This window comes from Danio rerio, chromosome 5 (genome assembly GCF_052040795.2).
Source record: "Danio rerio strain M-AB ecotype USA chromosome 5, GRCz13ab, whole genome shotgun sequence".
NCBI classification, from domain to species: Eukaryota; Metazoa; Chordata; class Actinopteri; order Cypriniformes; family Danionidae; genus Danio; species Danio rerio.
This window is the reverse complement of record NC_141025.1, coordinates 40,162,810-40,180,075: the sequence shown is the minus strand read 5'-3', so window position 1 is coordinate 40,180,075 and position 17,266 is coordinate 40,162,810. Positions and strand designations below refer to the sequence as shown.

General features: G+C 42.7%; 1 protein-coding gene across 1 annotated transcript in view; it reads right to left on the bottom strand.

Annotated features, from left to right (window-relative positions):
- Positions 1 to 17,266, bottom strand: part of fras1 (Fraser extracellular matrix complex subunit 1) — a gene marked incomplete at its 5' end in the record, with an annotated part of 190,295 nt that overhangs the window by 74,871 nt on the left and 98,158 nt on the right. The window contains 3 exon segments of the mRNA NM_001130840.1: positions 202 to 377; positions 493 to 652; positions 16,283 to 16,603. Of these exon segments, the coding sequence (NP_001124312.1) occupies positions 202 to 377; positions 493 to 652; positions 16,283 to 16,603 (657 nt within the window).

Here is a 17,266-nt window from a genome sequence, read left to right as displayed (position 1 = left end):
TACTCGATGTGTTTATGATGAGCGTTTAAGTTAGTATTGCTCCAATTAAGTACCAAATCAATAAAAAAACAAAGAGCTATAGGAGTAGACATGTTTTAACAAGTCAAACGTTAAGTGGCACCTTTAGCTCTACACACAGAGCCTCTGGGCTCGTGCTGAAGTGACAGTATTTGCCTTGGGTTAAATCTATTCATGTCTCACCTGAAACTGAAAAGTGTCTCTCTGTGTTCCAGATCCATAGTGTCGGTACCAGACAGTGCCTTCATTTACATCTTGCTGTGTAAATGAGCTGGTGGGTGTAGAGTCTTGACCATCAGAAAAGGCTTGCCACGCTTCCACAGGACCGTCAGCGGGCATAGACACCAGCACAATCTCTCCTAGACACACACAAACACAAGAAACATTTTGCCTAGTTCATTGCACTAAAATGAGTTCAGAACAAAAGGCAGATAATGTGTGAGAAATAATAAAGGTAGAATATGCTGAGGTTACCGTATTTGGGCTGTCCGCTCTCAGAATGGATGCTGTACAGGATCTCAGAGTCACTGGCTCCTTTGAATTGAGCATTGAGACACTTTTTAGAAAGCTGCACCATTCCTCCCTCCTTCACCCAAGTTTTGGGCACTGAACGCAGGTGCGGAGTCAATCCAACCTACAGAGAAAGCATAAAACATCATCATCATTATTAATGCTGCGTCTATGTCAGTGTAAAAGACCTATCTATTGTTAATGACCAATCGTTTTCCTCTCGCTTTTAATACTCTTTAATTACTAGTTCTATTATTGCTTTTACTGATTAATCTGGTAGTCTTGTTTTTCTTTATACCTTTTATTTTCTTAGTACCCCTACACTGTAAAAAATATCTGTTAACTGACAGTTTCTGGGTTTTTATGTGATTTACAAAAAATCTGCAGTTTATTTTCGATTGTGAATTGCATTACGGCACCTTGATCTCTGCTCTGTCGACATCTGATGTGGAAAATTCAACTCTACAGTTTAACAAAGTGACTTTTATTGACATTTTAGTTTGAAATAATATAATTCAGAAAGAAATAATACATAAAAAATAAGTACTGGCAGCTTATTACAAGGTTTTTATACCGTGATAACAACACCCCCAGACTATATATCATATAAACTATTAAATATGTTAAGAAAAAAAAAAACTTTTTAAAAGCTTTTGTTAAGGTTAAATGTTGTTGGATGAAAGTTCAATGCCGCATATTTAAATTCAAAAGCATAAATAAATGGTTAAAAAAAAAAAAAAAAAACGTGAATCACAAAATACACAAACTGCTAATGTACAAATACTTTGACAGTGTATGTAAAGCACTTTGGTCAACTTTGGTTGTTTTTAAATGTGCTTTCTAAAAATATTTTGTATTGTATTGTAAAACCGCTGAGAGATAAAAAAAAATTAATTACTTTTTGTATTTCTTTTAACAAGTTTAAAAGTTTACTATTGTTGATGTATACATTATTGATGGCAAAGCAAATTCTTCAGCTGCCGTTACTTCTGTTTAGTGTCACGTAAAATCGAAAAAAAAGGAAAATAAAGCATTTTAATATGCTGAAAGAGTTGTCAGGTCAGTGTAACAAAACCTACTAAACTGCTACACGTTGATGCTGTAAATAAATAGATGAATAACATATTGATTATACATTTCATTTAATAAATTTAACAAGCTTCTCCTGTATCTGATGAAGTATTGTTAGGGTTATCAGTTGTAAAGGGTATATACAGAAGTAAGGACTTCAGTAACCAGGGTAAAGCGATTCCGGTGAACTGTATGCCGTTACAAAATTGGCGCGTTTAATGTCTGTTTTCTTTACAAATCAACTATCCTTACTGCCTGATAGATATACAATATAAAGTGGGTCTTAGAAGCACTGCATTAAATTACATTTTTTTCTGTGGCATGTCATGTCAATGGCGTTTCTGCGCTAACCTGCTGATCCTGACGGAACATTTGCGTAAACAGCTTTTCATCTCGTTTTACACTTGAACAACTAAATGAATGCTAAAGTCTATTTAACTGATTATTTTTTAATTACATTAAAACACTGATGCTGTAAAAGGAACCGTCTAAAATTGAAAAAAAGTCACATTAACCATTTACTGGAAGTTTATCAGTATGGGAAGAAACACAAGCTGTGCATATACCCTTTTGTGCTTTGATAGGGTATCATCTGAGTAATCTCAGCAATTAGCCGGTCTATTAAAACAGAAGTTATTTGCTGCATTTAAGCATTTATTAGTTCAACAATGATTGGTAGACGTATTGAAGTTAATGTGTAAGTTAACAAAAGCCTTCCAACAGTTAATCAAAATGATCCCAAATGGGTTAAAAATGCATAATAAAACCTCCCTCTGCAACCGTGTTAAAGTAGCCCGAGTCCATGGGAAAACAAACAATGTTGTTAATTGACCTTTTGCTGTTGTTTGATTGACAGGCAATCTGACCAGTCATAAAGCAGATATACTGTGCCCCTTTCTCTGACAAGCAGAACAGACAGACTAACCATGTATACAGTAGTAAAAAAAAAACATTGGCGATTAACATGAAAATGTTCTTACAACGCAGACATTAGGTTTTTTATTTTTTGAGAATACATTTGATCTTTTCCTGAAACCTAGAGAAGAGATTGAACAAGTTTATGTGAATGGCCTCACTATCAACTATCAGTCAATAGTGCTGTCCCTTGTTAGATTGAGATTGATTAACTAAACTTTTCTGTTATTGGATAGCCAACAAAAACTTTTGTCTATGGATATGTGACATGACAATAACCAGTAAACTGTCTGAGCATATGAGGTGAGGTGAAATTAGCTAAGCCGCATAGCCTGGAGACACAGGCTAAACAAAGAATTGACCTTTACTGTCTCTTACATATTTATAGATCCATTATTGTCTATTTCAGAATGTGCTTGTGAATCTATTTGTAACATTTTAATGGTATTCAAATGATCCAAACTTCCCATCATTATACTTGTAGACTATAGCTGCAGTCTTTATTTTGTTTTCATATATGCTCATGTCATGCTTTCGTCTGAAATCAGTGTGTAATTTGTACTGAAATTATTCATGATTTCCCTGGGAGTGCACAAATTGATAGTGGAAGGCCATGGCTGAAACTGAAAGCATGTTGGACAGTGAGAAGGGGGTGGGACTTTGCGAAGAATCAGTTCCATATTTTTCCCAAGGAGTTGGGCATGGAGATTCCCATGATTGCTGTTTTGGTGTTACATACATTAGCATACATTATTATTATCAATTAAATATCAATAGGAGTCTTTACTGTTATATTGGATCCATTTACTATTTGCTTAATAAAAATAAAAATAATGATATCATAAATTAACTATTAGGATGAAAGTTTTGCTGTTTTTGAAATGGTTTCATCCTTATGAACGCACAAAAGAACATATCTTTCTTGCGTTTCACATTGAAAAACATCAAGGTTACGAATAACAAAAAAAATACTCCACTATTGCTATACCAGGAATCTTTAGATCCTTACGGTCCTCTGAACATTCCAATGCTGGTTGAGGAGCTCATTGTGGAGAAAAAGATCACCTGACACAACGATAATCAAAAGACTTTCAAGGATGTGGGGAGATGAAAGCTGCGATTCACAGAGGAAACGCTGTGGCAGATTTCCAGCACATTCCTGCTGATCCTGATCACCTCTCAGAGAGCGCGACAGATTCATAAGGCAAGGTGTTTATGCGAGAGTTCACACATAGGTCAAAATGTTCATCTATGTCCTCTATAGTCTCAACTAACTTGAAAGTTTAGCTAGCTTTAATTTTGTGAACTTACTGTATCTTATCTGATTTCCGCTGGTGCAACCTGAACTAAAGTTGATGTGTTCATAATGTATTGATGTTACATAACCAGTGTAGGGTGTAATTAGCTATAAAAAGTAATAGTTCATGTAATTAAATTACTTTTCCACTGACACAGTAAGGGATTATTTTTCATTTTTAGGTCATTTAATTACAGTACATATTGTACATACATTCAACCGTTCTATATTAATTCATTAAAGCAGAGTAATGTATATATTTTGCAGAATAATTCTATTTTTCAACTAAAGAAAAAACATTTATTATTTATCAGTCAACAATGAGAAAAAGTTAATGACTACAATGTATAAATTCAGAGAAGCAGAGTAATTGTATACATATATATATATATATATATATATATATATATATATATATTTGTTTTTCATACATTTTACATACTGTAGCTTAATTTTTCAACTAAAATGTTTTATTTATCTGACAACTACACATTCTTAAGAAAGAAATTAAATGATTTAGAAATTGATATCAATACACTGTACGTATGAATGTATGTATTAGTAAAAAACAAACAAAAAACTAAAGGTCCTATTTCACTCAAATTTAAAGAATTAAGAGTTTACGTTATAGACCTTTTTCTTTGTTGTTGCATGAAGGATGACATAGTGACCAGCGTCTTCTGCTAGGATGCTTAGATTTTCCTTTTACAACATTTCTGAACTGGTAATTATCGGTCTGAAAGTAATGTTTTGAGTGGCTTACTGAGTGTTTTTGTGATGCACAACTTTACTTTGAAAGATGTGTGTTAAAGCCGTTATACTTCTGTCAGATGTGGTTCAAGCGTAAGAGAAATAACGTTCTCCTAATTCAGTGACTGCCGTCAGATAGGGTGTTGAAAGATAGAGTCAGTTGGACCGAATTGTCAGCTGTTACACTGTGCTCAGTGGGCCACACACACACATATATTCCATATTACTGGCATGAATTTTAACAGGTATGTAAGCCATACAATTTCCAAAAATTACCAATAAAAGTACATTACTGATACTTTGCTGGGTGAATTGTATGTTGATTCTTATTGGGAGTTGATTATGTTTCATTTAATTTAGCATGTTATTTCTGTCATTTTAAAATGCAACTTTATTTTCACTTTGTGCCCCTCTTTTCATCAATGTGTTGCTGGGACAGCACGTGTGTGTGTAAAACATTTTGGTGAATTACATTTGTTTGGGTTGGTTATATACTCACTTACACTTACCATCATTATACATTAACTTGCCTAATTACCCTAACCTGCCTAGTTAACCTAGGTAAGCCTTTAAATGTCACTTTAAGCTGAATTGAAGTATCTTGAAAAATATCTAGTCAAATATTATTTACTGTCATCATGGCAAAGATAAAATAAATCAGTTATTAGAAATGAGTTATTAAAACTATTATGTTTAAAAATGGGCTGAAAAAAATCCGTTAAACAGAAATTGGGGAAATAAATAAACAGGGGGGGGCTAATAATTCCATATATCAAAGTTATTTAGCCGCACCATATTGGTGTTTTGTAACATCTAATTTTTACGAGGTGGGTTGTTAGCTCAATGCTCAACCCCCGACCTTGACGACCAGGACAAACACACATATACATTACAGACAATTTAGCTTACCCAATTCACCTATAGCACATGTCTTTGGACTTGTGGGGGAAAGCGTCACCCACGCAAACACAGGAAGAACATGCAAACTCCACACAGAAATGCCAACTGACCCAGCCAGGGCTTGAACCAGTGACCTCCTTACTGTGAGGTGACAGCAATACCCACTGTGCCATCGTACCGCCAGGTTGGTTTTATATTGGAGAAAAAAAGAGAAAACGTTCATTTTAGCAATGTTGGTGCTTCAATTAAATGGCAGAAGATGCCATCTGATGGTAAGAGTAAATGCCTGGCAGCAGTTGTTTTCATTCCCATTAGATCACATTTTTTAAATGATTAGTCCAGGAAGTGGCACTGATCAACATCCATATAAGGTCTAAGACACAAGTAAAATAGATTAAAACTATCGTTTCAAAGCTGTCCAATTATGACTCTTTATACCAGGGGTTACTAAACTTGTTCCTGGAGGTCCGGTGTCCTGCAAGTTTTACCTCCAACCCTAATCAAACACACCTGAACAAGCTAATCAAGGTCTTAATAGGTATACTTGAAACACCCAGGCGGGTGTGTTGAGGCAAGTTGGAGCTAAACCATGCAGGGACACCGGCCCTCCAGCTGTCGACAGGAAATTTGAAGCATCTTGCTTACGCATACACGCAAAGCATAATGGGTAATTTTGTGTTCTATAGGAGTTGAGATTTATGTGGATTTTTTGTATTTAGGCAATTCAATTACTGAGTAAGTTACTTTTTTAGACAAAGTAAGTTAAAAGTAATTGAAATACAGTAGTAATTATGTAATTAGCAATTGATTACTTATCTGAAGTAACTTACCCAGCACTGTACATATCATCTGACCAGTTCATTTGAAAGAAACATGACAAAACATCTCTTACAGAGAAGCTGTTCCAAGGCAAAGTTTCTTTCTTCATACAAAGATCTTTAGATTTAGAGATGAATGTGGTGGAGAATGCGGGCACTGTGTGTCTCCAGAGAACACATTAAACCAAAGATCATTCACCAGTGCTGACCATTTATATAAATCAAAGTCTACAAACGGCAAACGACTTCTCTGCAAAAGGCTAATTGAAAGTCAGCGTCCTCTTTTATCCTCCTTTGTCTTGACTGCAGAATTCCACATACTGCAGATTTTTTTGAGAGCGGAGACCTTGCTCCTGAAGTCCAAGCTACAACCAATGAACAGGTTATTAACCTACACATCCGTCGCCCTAATGCATTCAATGACTCGTGCTGCAGACGTAACTTGACCTTTCCACTCGATACTAGTTGTATAAGAGCAATGGACCTTGATGCGATTGCGCCTGATAAAACTAGCTGCGATACTACATATAGAGGCAATGTGCTATTGATCTGAAAACAGAGCGCTTAGCCAGAAACAGGGCTTCCATTAGTCAAAAGCTGCTAAGGATGGGAGATAACAGGCTACAGCAGGGAACAAGGCAGGTGTAATCGGATGACACTACAGAGAGATGTGTGGATAAGTGTGTGTGGAGGACTGAAAGAGCAAACAAAGTGCTGCAATCTGTCTAGACATCAGCAGGCTGTGAACATGCCAAATAGTCAGGAAGGGGTGATTTCAAGCGTAAAAAGGGTAGTGATGATTGTATTTGTGTGGATTTGGTGGGAGAGGTATGAGATACTAGTGTTTTATTATGACAGTTAAATTTTCACGAACTTGTTATGCAGTATAATTGTTTGTGTTTCCTTTTTTTACTGGGGCCAAAAATTTTTGTACACTAGTATGAGACAATAAAACTTTCTAATTCTAAACAAAGAATTCATCCTTTGCATTTGAAATTGGCTACATCTTAAGGATAAATATAAATATTGTTCTACTATTTTTGTATCTTGGTTTCAATGTATCTTGTAGTTTAAAACCACTTAACAACTAACCCCCAATTTTAAACCAATATTTACCCCAAGTTCAGCTTTCTTTTTTAAAATTGTAATGGCAGCTGTGTTTTATTAATTATTATTATTATTATTTAATTTTATTTTTTTTAATATTTTTATTTCAACCATCTAGTCCTTCCATCTGTTTCTCTAATAAGAATGGGTGCATCAATTCTGCAATATCAATATATCAGTACTAACAAAGCTATTATTTGGTGTTGATACAGATATAAGAAAATAGATATTACAATTCAGTGCCTCCCACAGGTTTGAAATATACTTGCAGAAGTAGTCGGATTCAAACACACCATTTACGCACATCACATAAATAGTTAATTTTATGCAACAAACAAAACATAATTTAATTTTTAACAATAATTTAATGTATTATGACACTGCTATAAACTTTTTTTTCAATGGGTTAATGTAAATTTTTCTTTTTTCACTTTTATGCTATTCAGGAGCCATGTGCACATACTGACAGTTCAAATCTGCTTCTCTCTCTTTAAAGTTCAAAGCAAACTTGAATGCTAACGCATTTTATATATATCTCAAATAGCCTATGTAATATGGCCTAATCACATTATCAGATTAATAAAAAATACAGCAAATGAGAAATTAAAGACAGAAAAAGAATAAAACAAACAATATCTCTAAAATTTATAATAATTACAAGATTAAAATGTGTAGGTTATTTAAATACGGTATATTCATGTATTAACTGTTCCCCTTCGGGGGGAACTTCAGCACTATAAGTGGATTTGATTGTAAAATCCACGCATTGGGAGGTTCGGTTCAGAAGCTACTCGTCTGAAAGAGTATTGAACGGGCCAATTAAGAATGAATTGGCAGCGCAAGCCTGCGCAGGTGAGCGGCATAAGCAATCAACTGCGTATATAAGCTCACCTGGCGCAGCAGACGCTATCCTTTTCGCTTCAGAGACTTTCTGATCGAGTCGATGAGGGTTCCTCCTGCTGTGACCAGCGATTCTGAGCGAACGAGAGCATTCTCCCGGTCCAGAGTGTGTACACGCAGTGGCAGACGGTCGAGCTGGGTTTCTCCCTTGCCTGGCGTTCTTTGGGTCCGGTCCTCCAGAGCGGTGCGTATAAAGTTGCAAACTTCACAGAAAGAGCAACACAGTCGTGCAGCACGTCCTTATCAGGACGGCGCTCCGACTGTGCGTTTCTGGATGCGGTGGTTTCCTGTCCTCGGATGATGGGCGCGGGCACTGTGTTACATGTCTGGGGGTCCAGCATGTTAATGCGCTGCTCGCGGGCAGTTCATGTCGTCATCGCGATGCCATGACTGTTGCGCAAGATCGCGGTTAGCCTTTGCAAAAAGGCGAACCACCCCAGTTGTCCCCTGCTCTGCAGCGGGCACTCGGGCAGATCTGAGGGTTTCAGCGAGAGATAATCCGTCGCCCACGGGCCCGCGGACCTCCCGCTCCTCTAAGCGCTCCATCCAAGCTTCGGGCGGAGGAAGCGATCCGTCTAACAGATGGTAGCCCTTACGCCCGATGACACCGGAGACCAGATGTCCACCGCGGCATCGGAGGGTGGGCTTTCATTGTCCGATGATGATCCAGACCCGCTCGCCCCCTTCGGGCTGGTGAGCGCTGTCACTACGGATCCTGAAACGGACATGTTAGCCGTGCTTTCCCGGGCTGCTTCGGCCGTGGGTTGGAGATGGTTTATCCCCCAGCTCCGCGGCCGGACCGACTAGAGGGGCGTTCCCTTCTTCCCGGAGGTGCACAGTAGGCTCACGCGGTCTTGTAAAGCACTTTTTTCTGCTCGTGCTGCGTGTTCCTCCACCCTAACCACTCTTGACGGTGAAACAGCCAGGGGGTATGTGGCGATTCCTCAGGTTGAGTGCGCGATGGCGGTAAATCCGCGCGGCGCCTCTTCTTGGCGGGGTCCGCCTCGTCTCCCATCCAAAGCCTGTAAGTTATCTACCTCCCTCGGAGCTAGAGCTTACATAGCTGCGGGCCAGGCTGCTTCCGCCTTGCATGCGATAGCCACCTACCAGCGCTACCAAGCGCAGGCGCTGGCCGAGCTGCACGAGGGTGGGTCCAACCCAGGCTTACGAGCTTCGCACCGCCGCCGACTTAGCTCTTCGGACTACTGAGTCCGCTGCGTGTGCGTTGGGGAGGACGATGTCCACATTAGTGGTCCAGGAGCGCCACCCCTGGCTGATATGCGCAAAGTCGACAAAGTCCGCTTTCTTGACTTCCCCATATCCCCAGCCAGGTTCGGCGACACTGTCTGTGAATTCACCCAGGAATTCAAGGCGGTGAGAGAGCAGTTGGTGGGTGATGTCTTATCGGCGGTCCGTAGCCCGCTCCGCCCGCCGTGCCATTCATACCTGCTCCTCGCCGAAGGCGCCCGCCTACGAGAGCTGCTCCGCCCCCGCACACGCCTAAGGCGAAGCGAGCGCGTCGGGCACCTCGGAAGCAGGCAGCCCCCCTGCCCAGAACGCCGCTAAGTCCGGCAACGGACCGCGAAGCGCCCCTGGGACAGGCCATCTGGAGAAGAGGGAACTTGCTCTTTCCCCGCTGGAGGGCGGGGCCCCATTCCAACGGCACTTTTTACTGCCATGAAAACATTATGAAAGGGCACTTTTCACTTCCCCAGATGTGACAGCCCGAAATCTGCCAGTCTGGGACGCTATGCTTTCTAGCTTGCAGATTCGGTGCGTTTCGCCAGTGGCTCACGAGCGCTGGGAGGACGGTCTCCTTTCTCCCACCCCTCGAGCCTCCCCTCCGGAGCTCGGGTTTGGAGTGAGAGCAAATATCTCACCTCCAGCTTTTCCGTGGGACCCGCGAGCTTCCCGGATCAGCACACCCACTCCGCGCTGCCCCACTGCTGGTACGTCAGCGATTGTAGCGATGAGTCCATTAGCGAGAGCTCTGCCTGCCTGGTTAGCGCGGGCCAGCTCTTCGCGGTGGCTCATACGCACAATCAGACTCGGCTATGCGATTCAGTTCGCGAAACGGCCCCCCAAGTCACGGGTGTGTATTCACCAGGGTCAGCCCCCTGTCCGCCCCTGTCTTGCGAGAGGAGATTGCTGTCCTCCTGGCGAAGGATGCAATCGAGCCGCTCCCTCCAGCCGAGATGGAGAGCGGGTTTTACAGCCCACGCTTCATCGTGCCCAAAAAGAGCGGTGGGTCACGGCCAATCCTAGATCTGCGCGTTTTGAACCGCTGCCTGCACAAGCTGCCGTTCAGAATGCTCACGCAGAAGCGCATCCTCCGGTGCGTTCGTCCTCTGGGTTGGTCTGCAGCATTAGACCTGATGGACGCGTATTTCCATGTCTCCACTCTTCCTCGCCACCGACAGTTTCTGCGGTTTGCGTTTGAAGGTCGAGCTTGGCAATACAAAGCCCTCCCCTTCGGGCTCTCTCTGTCTCCGCGGGTCCTCACCAAGCCCGCGGAGGGTGCCTCAGCGCCCCTTCGGCTCGCGGGCATCTGCATACTCAATTTCTTTACGACTGGCTGAATTGCCCTCTCTTTTGATTATGCACAGAGTTGATTATGCACAGAGACAAAGTGCTCTGGCACTTCCACCTGTGGGGGTTTCAGGTCAACCGAGAAAAGAGCAAACTCGCCCCCGTGCAGAGGATCTCTTCTCTCGGGCTGGAGCTGGACTCGGTCACCATGGCAGCGCGCCTCTCCGGAGAGCGCGCTCAGCTGATGCTGTACTGTCTGAGAGAGCTCGACAGTAAAATAGTGGTCCCACTGAAACAATTTCAGAGGCTCCTGGGGCATATGGCATCCGCAGCCGCTTCATGCCGCTCGGATTATTCTATATGAGACCACTTCAGCACTGGCTTCACGATCGAGTCCCCAGACGCGCATGGCACGCGCGCGCACACCGAGTCTCTGTTACTGCGCTGTGTCGCCGCGCCCTCAGCCCTTGGAGCGACCCCTCGTTCCTACAGGCCTGGGTGTCTCTAGAACAGGCGTCCAGTCTTGTTGTCGTTTCAGCAGACGCTTCCAACACGGGCTGGGGGGCTGTGCGTTGCGGGCATGCGGCTGCGGACCTGTGGAAAGGTACCCAGTTGCATTGGCATATCGCCTGGAGCTGTTGGCAGTGTTCCCCGCTCTCCACCGTTTTTTTCCGGTGTTGGAGCGGCAACACGTGCTGGTCAGGACGGACAGTACGGCGGCGGTGGCGTATATCAGCCGTATAGGGGGTATGCGCTCTCGCCGCATGTCTCAGCTCGCCCGCCGTCTGCTCCTCTGGAGTCATCCGCGGCTGAAATCGCTGCACGCCATTCATATTCAGGCAAGCTCAACCGTGCAGCCGATGCGCTCTCACGGCAGCCTTGCGTCCTGGAGAATGGAGACTCCACCCCGAGTCTGTTCAGCTGATATGGGCGCGATTCGGGGAAGCCCAGATCGATCTGTTGCTTCCCCCGAGATCGCTCATTGCCAGTTGTTCTTTCCCTGACCGAGTGCTCTCGGCACGGATGCACTGGCTTACAGCTGGCCTCGGGGCACGCGCAATACGCGTTTCCCCCAGTGAGCCTGCTCGCGCAGTTACTGTGCATGGTCAGGGAGGACGAGGAACAGGTTGCTGGTTGCGCCCCTCTGGCTCAACCGGACCTGGATGTCAGAGCTCTCCCTCGCGATAGCCCTCCCCTGGCAGTCCCTTCGAGAGAGCACCTACTCTCTCAGGGACAGGGCACCACCTGGCACCCTCGCCGATCTTTGAAGAGATTTTTAGACGCGAGGAAGACTTAGGTAACCTCCGATTGCGGTGGCTAATACCGTCACTCGGGCTAGAGCCCCCTCCCCGAGCGCGCCTATGCCCTGACGTGAAGTCTATTCACTGAATGGTGTGTCTCTCGCTGAGAAGACCCCCGTAATTTGCCAGATCAGCGTTGTGCTTTCTTTACGCCGAGAGAAGTTGGAGAGCAGGCTGTCGCCCTCCACACTCAAGGTTACGTGGCTGCCATCTCCGCTCTCATAACGCGGTGGCTGGCAGCACCGTGGGAACGCATAACCTCATCATCCGGTTCCTCAGGGGCGTTAAGCGAATTAATCCACCCCGCCCCCTCTCATGCCCTCTTAGGATCTCGCCCTCGCTACACAAGCCGCGTCAGATCCCTTCGATCCTCGACTCAGTATTTTCTGTCCCTGAAGACAGCTCTGCTGGTCGCGTTGATATCGATTAGAGGGTCGGGGACCCGGAGGCATTTTTCGGTCAGTGACTCGTGCCTGTAATTGGGCTGGCTTCTCTCACGTATGAGACCCCGCCCGCGATATGTGCCCAAGGTTCCTACCACTCCGTTTTAATACGAGGTAGTGAGCCTGCAAGCGCTGCCCTCGGAGGAGGCAGACCCAGCCCTTATTTATTGTCCAGTTCGCGTTTTGCGTATTATCCGGACCGCACTCAGAGTTTAGATCATCTGAGCAGCTCTTCGTCTGTTATAGCGGTCGGCAGCAGGGAAGTGCCGTACCGGAATAAGTTCCCACTAGATTGTGGATGCCTTTCTTTCACTATCAGAGCCGAGATGAGCCGCGTCCCCCGAGAGCGCGTGCGCACTCCACTCGGAGCTTCGCATCCTCTCGAGCACGCGCACGCGGCGCCCCTCTAACAGACATCTGTAGAGCTGCGGGCTGGGTGACACCCAACACATTTGCAAGGTTTTACAATCTGCGAGTGGAGCCGGTTTCCTCAAGGGTATTAGGTAACCCTTGGTGATTGAGGAAACAATTCGGTAGGGTGTTGAAACACGCTTGCTGCGCCATTTTCCCTAACACGGAGATACGTGCGCCTTTTTATCTGTCAGTAAAGTTCCCCGTCAGGTGAGCCCTGCAGATTCCTCCGTGGCCCCCAGCACTGACTCAGCGGAGGAGTCACTTGCTGGCCCACTACGTTGTAGGTCTGCCCGCTGGTCAGCCCGCGTTTTGGGTAAAGGTGCCTGCTATGCGTGGTCCCCACTAGGCGATCCCATATGCTTATTCAGCCACGGTTAAGTCCCCCCCCCCCTGGGCGGACCCGTGTCTTCCCTCCCCGCTAACCACTCTTTTGCTATGCGTACTCCCCCTTTTTAGGGCTAGTCCATATGTAAATTCTGCCATCTATCCCCCCTTGGGTAACGGATGGCCTCCGCAGCGTCCTCCCTATCGGGATTGCACGCTTCCCAACGTACTGTCGTATTTTCCTAGAATTATCTAGATGCTCACGACTTCCCAAAAAATATATATAAATCCGTAAAACTTCTGTTGAAGTAGGATAAATTAGGGCCAGGGACACGTTGGAGGACCGCGCCCCCCATGATGTGGGTGCGTCACGCTTGCTTGACTATCTCCTCATCGGGGGTGTTGGTAAGGTGCAGTCATTATGGCGCTTTCAATGGGCTCCCAATGCGTGGATTTTACAATCAAATCCACTTATAGTGCTGAAGTTCCCCCCGAAGGGGAACGTTCGAGGTTACTAAAGTAACCCTTCGTTCCCCGAGGAGGGGAACGGAAGCACTATACTCCGTCGCCATAATGACTGTCCCTTAGCTGTTGAAAGTCTCTTCAGCTTAAAAAGGATAGCGTCTGCTGCGCCAGGTGAGCTTATATACGCAGTTGATTGCTTATGCCGCTCACCTGCGCAGGCTTGCGCTGCCAATTCATTCTTAATTGGCCCGTTCAATACTCTTTCAGACGAGTAGCTTCTGAACCGAACCTCCCAATGCGTGGATTTTACAATCAAATCCACTTATAGTGCTTCCGTTCCCCTCCTCGGGGAACGAAGGGTTACTTTAGTAACCTCGAACGTTACTAATGGTGTATATATTTATTTTGCGGCCAGTTAAGACTGGTCATTTCATCCTCTTCGAGTACATACAGTAGTAAAGATTGTTGTAGTCGTTTAGATTAAAGAATAAATTATTCATCACTTTTCTTGCTCTCAGTCAGCTGCAAAGCCAAGAGAAAGTAGGCTTAAGTAAAAAGGTAATAAAAAACCCATATGACTAACCTCAGCTTTAGGAAGCAAAAATTTTTAAGTCCAAAAAAGTGCATCTCTGTGGGTCTCTGCAGAGCATGTGAGGCTGCCTGTGGGAGTGTTGACAGGTCTCATGCACACAGATCGAAACGGGTAAACGAGAGAACTGCTTAATCGATTGTGGATGTTTTGCGGATGTGCGTTAACTCAGTAAGTAAACACATTCTTTATCATTGTAGATATGTTTGATAGAGTGTGATTGTATTTTGGTTTAAATTGCCTCAGGAAAAAGCAGCACCTACATGTGTTTAAAAGAATCGAAAAAGCCAAATAGGATGACTTCATGCCACATTTTCTACAGCAAAACATTCTATCTGTATTCAGCTTTTCGCCTGTACGGTGTCTCTGAACTCTCAAAAACCTCTCAAAAGGCTTTTTTCTTGGACATTGCATATTTGTACCAATGCACATTACTGTAACACCTTTTATTCAAGACCATTTGAGCTGGTTTTAGACCCTATCTTTTTCATTTTTATTTAATTTAAAGTTTATTTAACTTGATTGTTAATTAAATCCCATTTTGTTGTTTAACCTATTATTTTATGCAACAGTTAAGTTGCATGTTAATTTGCAATGTGAAGAAAAAAGGAAATAATAGATTTTTTGCATGCTAATTTATGTGAAATTGTGAATATAGTTCTATATAATCACCTTGCAATTTTTTAATTATAGCTTTTTTTGCTTTGAGTATAGACTAATCAGTTTATAAGAGCAGTTCAAACTTTTATGAAGCTTTTAAAATAAAAACAGTTTTTCACTGTAAAAATTTAATATTTTGAAATATTTCTATTTATCAGCCTATATATATCGACTATCGGCCTCCAAATCTGAAGAGTCGATATATATACACTGTATACAGCAAGGGCAAAATATTGCAATAAAATTATACACATGGCATTTTAGTTTTTGTTTATATTTATAATGTAATATATACGTAATATAATAAAATATATAATTAAAGTTAATTAATTAAAATAAATTTCAAAAGGGAGAGAGAGAAAAAATAATTTATAATAAAAAAAAATGGTATTACCCTTCTTAGCGCCCTTACTAATCATCATTGACTGCATGTTTGTGGCTCTGTTTGCCTTGGTTTTTAAGTTAGACATAGCAGAAATGAGCTGCTGGGTCCACATACTTTATTTTTTTTTGCACTGTCAACAGTTCCCTTGAAAGATCTGTACACTTCCATCTGTGCTTTTATGGGATTGTGCTCTTGCTCTAATTTGCCCTGTTTTGTAAATCTGGACCTTAATCTTAAAGTTCCTCAGACACTTTCAGTCTCTAGGAATTCCCCAAACTATAGTTTAAAAAACCCTAAATGTATTTACATGTAGATCTATACAGCACTATGCTTTCTAATTCCTTGTCTACTCGTTTTTTCATCTGACAGTGTTTAAGCCTTAAGTTATTTCATTATGACAGTGGACATGAAACACATAAATCACAACATAATCCATCGGCAGCCTGAGGCTCAATCATCAAGGCTCTTCAGAATCAGGCGAAGTGCAGGAATCCATAATTAGCCAATAATAATAATAAAAAACCTTGATCTAAATCCAAAATTCAGATGAGATCATGCTGTTTCTCACACTTCACATTTTTTACATCAATGTGAATGTACATGACAGATTGATAGACCTATAAATTATCATAAGGCATCTAATGTATAGCTAACAGATAAAAAATTTGACTTTTAAAGAACAAATCAATTACTCCTAATCAGATGAATAATTATACATGATCAATTAGGGGAACATTTCAAAAACAAAGCAATTAGCATTTCAAAGAATTTAACCAGGACAGAATAACACCTCACAAAAGGCTGATAAAAACAGTTTCATATAAATTTAATTTTAATCAGTTATTCATTAAGTTTTTTTTTCAGACTCAAAGCTGTCATGTCATACCTTCTGTTCAATGCTGATGTGGAACAGGACGTTCTGGTAGCTGTGTCCGTCATTGACCTGCAGCAGAAGTCTGTCCTGGTCTCCATCTGAACGATCATGAACATACTGCAGCTGCTCGCCATCTAGCTCTTCCAGTTTAAAATGGGTGACCTGCGTATCACTGTGCATGTATGTCAGGTGACCGTGCTGAGGTGGATCCAGAACCGTGATGAACACGTCCTGAGGATTGTCAAGGTCGCTGATGTGTAGAATAGATCTGCTGATGACAGCTGTCTCGCCAGAGTTAATGTACAGGATTTGGTTGGTGATTACAGTGGGTGGCTGTGGAAAGAGTAAACAAATTACAGGACAATACTCAGAAAAAAAGTATCTATACGTTTATTATTGAATGCCCTTATTCTATGTTCTTTTACATCAGCATATTTTAGATTTTTATGGTGTACAGAGAGGAGAATATGAATTCTGTTTTATTTGATGTTTGACATTATCACAACTGAAACAAGACAACAAGGTGGGACATAGTAGCTCATCCCCATTTCAAAAACAGCCAATAGCATTTAGTCTGTATCACAACTGTCTGATATATTTATTTATACACTCACTGGCCACTTGATTAGGTACACCTTACTAGTACAGGGTTGAACCCCTTTTGCCTTCAGAAATGCCTTAATCCTTTGTGGCAAAGATTCAACAAGGTATTGGAAATATTCCTCAGAGATATTGATCCATAATGACATGATACAAATCTACAGCATCACATAGTTACTGTAGATTTGTCAGCTGCACATCCATGATGCCAATCTCCCATTCCACCACATCCCAAAGGTGCTCTATTGTATAGAGATTGGTGACTGTGGAGGCCATTTGAGTACAGTGAAATCATTGCTATGTTCAAGAAACCAATCTGGGCCTGTGTGAATTGTAGCCTCAGTTTCCTGTTCATAGCTGACTGCAGTGGCACCGGGTTTGATCTTCTGCTGCTGT